Source organism: Neurospora crassa, linkage group III (genome assembly GCF_000182925.2).
Source record: "Neurospora crassa OR74A linkage group III, whole genome shotgun sequence".
Classification (NCBI taxonomy): domain Eukaryota; kingdom Fungi; phylum Ascomycota; class Sordariomycetes; order Sordariales; family Sordariaceae; genus Neurospora; species Neurospora crassa.
The window spans coordinates 4,253,113-4,261,173 of NC_026503.1; the positions used below are offsets into that span (position 1 = coordinate 4,253,113).

Sequence of the window (8,061 nt, forward strand, 5' to 3'; positions counted from 1 at the left end):
GTGCCCCGGGTCCGGGCAACGGCGGCTCATGCGCAACCAATCAGAAGGAAGGAATTCATGAACCATGCCTTAACATTCTGGAAGGTCTCTCCCGTCCAAGCTATGTTTGTCATGGCGGCTTGTCACCTCGCACCACTGATGCACCCCCATTTTATCCAAGTCGTAGCCCGTGTCACAAAGTTCCTTCCGTCGCGATGCCATTCTCAACGTATTCCCAGCAAACTGGGCATGGGCAAGTAGTCTCCCTTTAGTTTACTGGTGCAAACCCACTTGACCTGAGTGTCAATTACATGGACCGGCAATTCGGTGAACCCTTTGATCACTGCACCGAGACATCGCACTTGCCCGGCTGCTGGATATCTGTACAACGTCACGGCGCCACAAAGACAAAGGAAAGGTGGTGGCGGGCAAGGGAGACCAACATACAGCTAGGTGTCCTCAGAGACAACAAGGTGCCCAACCAAAATCCGAGACGGGAAAACCAACCAACGAACCAAATGAAATGACACGACGCAACCGCTTCGCGACCAGGTCGCCGCAGCCAACAATTACGGCGGGGACCAAGTCTCTGCGACCAACAACAATGTCTGCTCTACCAACCCTCCTCAGCCTCCTCTTCGCTGCCGTCGTGCTCTTCGTCGCCCCATCCCTCGCCTACCAACCTCTCTCCGACACCCAACTCAAAGCCATCCCCTCTCCCCTCAATTCCGACTTCGACATCAAAACCGGCGCGCTGCTCGCCCCGATCCTGATCCCTCGCGTCCCCGGCACTCCAGGACAGGCCAAAGTCCAGAAACACTTTGTCGACTTCTTCTCGCGCGAACTGCCCGAATGGGACATTTCGTGGCAGAACTCAACAGCCACCACTCCCCTCTCAGGGAAGAAACAAATCCCTTTTCAGAACCTGATCTTCCGACGGGAACCACCATGGACGAAGGAGCGAGGGCCGGGCAGGGCGGCGCTGTTGACGCTGGTGGCGCATTATGATTCCAAAATCAGTCCCGAAGGGTTCATCGGGGCGACGGACAGCGCGGCGCCTTGTGCGGTGTTGATGCATGTCGCTAGGACGGTGGAGGGGTATTTGAAGAAGGTTTATGAGGAAGGGGTTTCTGGGGGACTAGGGAAGGAGGGGCGGGAGGACCCAAAGAGGGAAGTGGGGGTGCAGATATTGTTGCTGGATGGCGAGGAAGCATTTAAAGAGTGGACGGATACGGATTCGCTTTATGGTGCTAGGTGAGTTTTGCCTGTTTTCCCCCACTATTCTGGTTGATGATCTATCAAGGAGAATGAAGGGAGGCTGACACCATACTGCTTATGAAAACAGATCCCTCTCCGAGGAATGGGAAAATACACCCTACCCGGCCCTGTCGCGCTTCGCCAACCCTATCCGGCAAATCGACCTCTTCGTCCTGCTCGACCTCCTCGGCTCCGCCGACCCGGGCGTGCCCTCGTACTTCCAAACCACCCACTGGGCGTACAAGAACATGGCTACGGTCGAGTCGCGCATGCGCGCCCTTGGACTCTTGGAAAGCAAACCCAAGGACCCGTTTCTGCCCGAAGCCGGCAAGCTCAAGGAGCATTTTGGCAGGGCCTACGTGGGCGATGATCACCAACCGTTCATGGCTAAAGGAGCGCCGGTGCTGCATATGATCCCGACCCCGTTTCCGCATGTGTGGCATAAGATCGAGGATGATGGGGAGCATCTGGATTTGCCTACGGTCAGGGATTGGGCGAGGATTGTGACGGCTTTTACTATCGAGTATTTGGAGGCTACGACAGCAGAGGCTGGGGCTGTTGGAGGTGGGAAAGAGGGAAAAGGGGAGGATGCTGCTGCTGCTGCAAAGCAGGGGACTAGTGATGGGGAGGAGAAGGCTGGTGAGGGTGCTGGGAAAGGGCCTTGATCGATATCTTGTCTCATGGTCTTGTTGCTCACTAGTAGGCTTATAAGAAGCTGTCAGTATACATGGTTCAGGTAAGCAGCTGTGTAAGAACTAGTTGTGGATGAAAGTGCAGTGCTGTCACGGTACACTCTTAAATCTAAGTTTAGATGCTCCTTTGTGGTCTGATCTACACTACAACTTACAAGATGTAATCGAATGGGATGGTGGAGCGATGGAAGCACGACTTCGGGACTGAATCTCGACGCAAAGTATGCCTCCGGTTTGCAAGTAGCGTTCGAGGTCGAACGGTTCCTTGACTGCAATTCCCCAATACAGAGTTCAAATCAGTTGCTTGGGTGATTTCAGGGCCACTTTCTGCCCGTCGTGTCGCAAGCTCATTGTAGACGGGAAGTAAGTTTTCTCCATTCTAGAGGCATCCAATATGTACCATAGTGTAGAGGTATCTTTAGGGGTGCAGCGGGGTGGCGGGGCAGGACCATGTTGGCGCTGTAAAAAGTGGAATTCAAGGAAGTCACAACGTCAAGTTCCATCGCCTGATACGGCAGTATGAACGCCCAACTGTATTTTTCCCCACCTGCTACCTGGGAGCTTAGATACTCGCACCCCGTACTTTCCGTTTGTACGCCCAGTACTTATACTTGCGCTTACATCCTACAAGCTTCAACCTTATGCTTATACATCGCATTTAATTTCCTCTCTTGCGTATTATTAACTACTTTTACATTGTAATTATACTATACTTACAACAAAATAAACGAGAATACTATAGCTATACTTAACTAGAATTTCCTATATAAGGATTTTATTTACAATAATACACTATACGAAGTACCGCTTATTAAATATAAATTTAAATTAAATAATAATAAAGTTACTAATTTCTTTATTAAATAAGTCCGAACCTACGAATTTAATAACGCTACAACTATTCTTTAATAATATTATAGGAATATTCTTAATTATAATATAATTATAAGTATTTCCTTTGTAATTAATTGAAATTTTACTTAATTAAAATTAATTTTACTCGAAGGAGCTATATTACTTTTAAACTAGGAAGGCGATTTTTACTAGCAGCGTTAAATCGCTTATTTAACTTCGCTATAATAATATAAATTACACTTCTATTATTATATACTACTTCTTTATAATCCCCTAGCGTAATACCGAACCTTACAATAAATATAATAATTTTCGCAATTTCGGCCCTACTAATATTTATTTTATCCCCCGTAGAAACTTTTTAAAGGGAGCCTATACTAATTGTATATATTAAGGTCGTAGTAAGGACTATACGTACTATAAAGGTACGTTAGGGAATGATTTAAGAACGAGTAATAGTAGTATATTAATTATATAATAGTAAGGGAGGAATTAGATAGGGCGGAGATAAGAAAGAAGATAGGCGAGTTCTAGGGTTTAATGGATAATTAGGTAAAAGAGGCGCCTAATATTAAATTAATTAGAATTTTAAAGGTAGTTAATATAGAATTAGAATTTCGTAAGTAATTAAATTAATATAATTTTATTAATTTAGGTTTAAGGTTTATAATTATCTATTAATATACTTTATATTACATTATTAAATTCTTTTTATACTATTTTATATAAAGTAATAAGTAAAAGAATATTCTAATTTTTTTTTTAAAAAAAAAAATAAGTTTTAATATTTTACTTCTTTTTAAAAAAAATCATTAGAATAACTTTTACTATTATAATTTTAATACTGCAATTAAAATTCAAATATTTAATACTTCCTATATTTTAATAAATTTTATTTAATTATATTAAATAAACCTTTTTATAAAGTATTTATATTCTTTATTATATACTTACTATATTTAATAAAATGAAGTATAATTAAATATTTTTAATAAGATTCTAATTTTTCTTTTTCTTTAAATGAATATATTGGAATTTCTAATATTATTATATATAAAGTATTTAAGGTAGAATTAACTATATAATATTAAGGAATATTAAAAAATAAATATATATTATTATTATATATTACTTCTTTTTTAAACTCATATTTTTATTATATATACTTTATAATTATATAAATATAAAGGCTAATATATATTTATAGTAATAGAAAATAAAGTAAAAGGTAATATTAAAAAAAAGAAATAAAAGGTAATATTAAAGAAAAAGGTATTTTAAACTTATTTATATTTTAGATTTATATTAAATAAATAAGTAATATTATAAATTATTAAATACTTTAAATAATACATTTTAAAATCTTTTATTTTAATTTTTTATTATATATTCTAGAAATTTCTAGGAAAATAATTAAAATAAAAGTTTTTATATTATATTTATACTATAATATATATAATATACATCTATATATATATAGAGAGATACTCTATTATATTTAAGAAATTATTCACTACTTTTTATATTTATAATTCTATTATATAGAAAAAAAGTAACAAAGTTTTCTCTATCTCTCTTTAACCTTCTATTCTTATATTAAGAAAAAGTTTCCCTTACTCTCCAAATAATCCTCATCTTTTAATATTAAGACTCAATTCTATCTATTTATTATAATACCGAAAGTACTATAGAATCTCAACAACCATCTCCCGTAGATTAAGGAAATATACAAGAAGAATATTCTAATATTAATAATTTTACAAAAACTCCTCCGAAATTATAATATTAATACTACTCGCAATACAATTAACAAATTTCTCCAACGAAATAACATTATACCTCAATAAGAGCGGACTTTATACAATGACTAATTAGATTACAAAGTAAGAGAACTCTTCTTTCAACTATACCCAAGTAATAAGGACCTTCTTACCCAACTATAGTAAAAAGGGTTTACTATTATACAAAAAGGGTTGGAAAATATTCAACATAAACTTAACATCTATAAGAAATTAAATCCGAACACCCTTAAAGACCGCTTAATAGAACTCAAACACATCTTCGAATCTTTAAACAATAACGAAAACGAAGCTTCCATACGGGAAATAAATAAACAGCAAATCTATTACTATATTTATTAGTAATTTAAAATCTATATACTTCAATAAAAACTATTTAAAACTTTCTAAAAGTTCTATCCTAAATAAATTTAAAAGTATTTAAATCAAATATAAAAATAACGTAGAGGATGGATAACGCCTAGGCTGAACTATATATAGTATATTAATAGATATTATAAATTATAGAATTTTGGAATCGAAATTTATAGAAGTATTAATACTTATTCAAGATTTATACTATAAATATACGTAGGGACCTCTACATTAATATAATAATTTATTTTAAAGTAGTAGTTAGAAATTATTAACTAAATACGAAAGTTATTTATAATTATATAATTAAACTTAGGAACGGAAACGATCCTCCTTATTATATATTATTAGTAGCTCTTATAAGGGTCGTAGGATACCTAATACTTTAGACCTTAAAGGATCGCCCAAAATCGTATTAAAATAATTAAGCACTGCAAGAATAAAGACGAAATAATAATCTACATTGTAAGTTAAGGACAAAATACGCTACCTATATAGGGGAATAATTCCGAACTGCCTTTCGACTACTATTAATTAACCGGCAGAAATATTAATAATTAATAGATTAAAAGTTAGTAAAGGTAATTTTACGAAGGTAAAATAAAAAAGTAGATAGTAAATTTATATTAATTATCTATAATTAAGCTTAATCTAATATACTTTAGGAATATTTCAAAATATTATATATAAATAGCAATTTTATTAAAGGAAGTATCCCTAACTAAATTACCCTACTATATATTTTTATACTACAAATTCGAATAGGGGTTTCTAAGTTCGTAAAGTATTAGAACGCCCATACTATTTATACTCAATATAAAAAATGTTATATATATATAAGAAAGCTATATCTCCTTTACTATAGCCCTAATTTAGAGGAGGCAATAAATTGTATATATAAAATTAATTAGGATTAATAGTATATTTTTAAGATAATAGTCGATATTAACCCGTTCGATTTAGAAGAGTACCTACCGGCTAATATATATTACAAATACATAGAAATTATATAAAGTTTTTAGAAGAGAATAATGAACCCTCCTTATTACTTATATTTCGAAGAATATCTTTATTTAAAAGATAAATTTCGGGAAAATTGGAGTGATAGGAGGAATATAATGCTAAAATTAGTTTCCTATATAATAGGAGGGTTACTCTTTTTATAGAAGAGGTTAGAAATCGAAGGTATTAATTTCTAGTAGATTATATAATTAGCCTTAGACGAGGATAGTAATATAAATACAAACCTAGGGGAATATAAGGGAAAGGAAGATAATTAGATATATTAGAATACTATATATATTTATAGGATATATATATAAATATAATACGAAATAATTCTATTTTACCTAATTAAACTACTTTGTAGTTCTATAGTTTCTTTTATAAATAGTCTAGCGTAATTATAAAAGGGGATAAATAATTTAATATAATATATATTTTTTAATCGCTTTCTATTCTCTATATCCTAAATTATATTCTTTTTATAATACTACGATTAAAGGATTATAAATTACTTTATAAATTAATATATCCGGGCCCAAATATTCTCGACTATCGTTCCCTTTCCTTTACTAGGTAAGATATCTGCCCGGATTGCGGAATAATACTTGCCCGAATAAAACTACTTAATAATAATTCCTCTTACAGTATAACGCCAGCTGTAAGTTCTAATGCCTCTTCTTTTTATTTATAAATTATATTTACTATATAACTAATTTAAGCCGTTTTATAATATTTTACTCTATATTAAACTCTATTTATTTATCTTCGTAGTATACCCCTTATATTAGGAATTCCCGGTTTATAAGGCCTACCCCCTCCTCCCTCCCGGTTTCTACTTTCTATAATTAGAGTAACTATAAAGGTAAGAGAGTATAATATTAATACTATAAAAAAAGGAAATATAGTCGAATATATTAATATAAAGTAGTATATTATTTACTATATAGAAGTGAATAATAGTACTATTATAATTAAGGAATTTATAGTTACTAAATGTGCTTGGCTTGCAATAAAAAAGGAAATTCCGAAATATAATTATATTAATACTCTACGAAACTTTGTCCGTTATTTTATTAAAAAATACGAGTTCGATAAATTTAATAATACTAAAGAGATTTGGAAGGAGATTAATAATTTCTAGATTATAGATATAACGGATTTCGTTAGCCGGAATAAATATTTACAATTCGTATTAGTATTTTTCGCCCCTAATTAGAGATTATTATTGTATAATATTATATAAAAGATTCCGAAGAACCTTAATAAAGAATATACAAAGAGTAACTATAGTAAATTATATCCTATTTATTTAATTTAAATAAAGTTTAATAAAGTAATATTTAATAATAGTATTTAGGATATAATAACTATATAGTATAAAAAGCGTACCTATAGTATTTAGTTTTAATTAATTCTAGTAAAGAAGCGTTCGATAATAATATTTTCTATAGTAAAGTTATTTATTAAAAATAATTTTTATTCTACTTCGAATAAAGACCCCTTTATATCGGTAGACGAAAGTAATATTGCTACCCCGGCTCGGAAGCTACGTAAAATAAATATTATTAAGATTAAGCCCGGTAAAGAGTTACTAGAAATTACTATTTCCTATAGGGTTACTATTATTAATATAGAAAATACTATAATTTTACAATTAAGGCCCGTAGGTTTGTAACTAAGGCCTACTGTCCGTAAGATGGGCGTTGTTAAGTTAAAACCTATTAACGAGCTACCCTTTACTATAACCGCCCCTAAATAGAATAATATCGGGTTATAATAGGCTAATACTATTAATATAGACTATTCTAAAGAGGAGGACTTATTTGTAGAGGAACTTAGTCTTTTTATTAGGGAATAAATTAGAGTATAAGAAGGCAAAATATTTATAAATAAGGATAAGTAAGTATCCTCCGAGTATATATTTAATATTATAGATAATATATATATGTTTAGAGTAGTACCCTCTGTAGAGGATTAAATTATATTGTAGTAGATAGAATTAGATTATATTGTATTTCGTCCTCGTTCGAGTAGGAAGGCGAAGGGGAAGGTAAAGGAGTTTACTATAATTGGAGTATTAATTCGGAGGACTAAAAGATCGTAGATATAATATATAGGAT

The 8,061-nt window shown here is 32.9% G+C and overlaps 1 protein-coding gene across 1 annotated transcript; it reads left to right on the top strand.

The window, feature by feature from the left end:
• The first annotated feature begins 125 nt into the window (after positions 1–125).
• Positions 126–2,189, top strand: NCU09018 (glutaminyl-peptide cyclotransferase). The gene is made up of 2 exons (XM_953059.2): positions 126–1,233; positions 1,325–2,189. Exons 1-2 carry the CDS (start codon positions 503–505, stop codon positions 1,899–1,901), a joined length of 1,308 nt encoding a protein of 435 aa, XP_958152.2. The 5' UTR covers positions 126–502; the 3' UTR covers positions 1,902–2,189.
• The last annotated feature ends 5,872 nt before the right edge of the window (positions 2,190–8,061 follow it).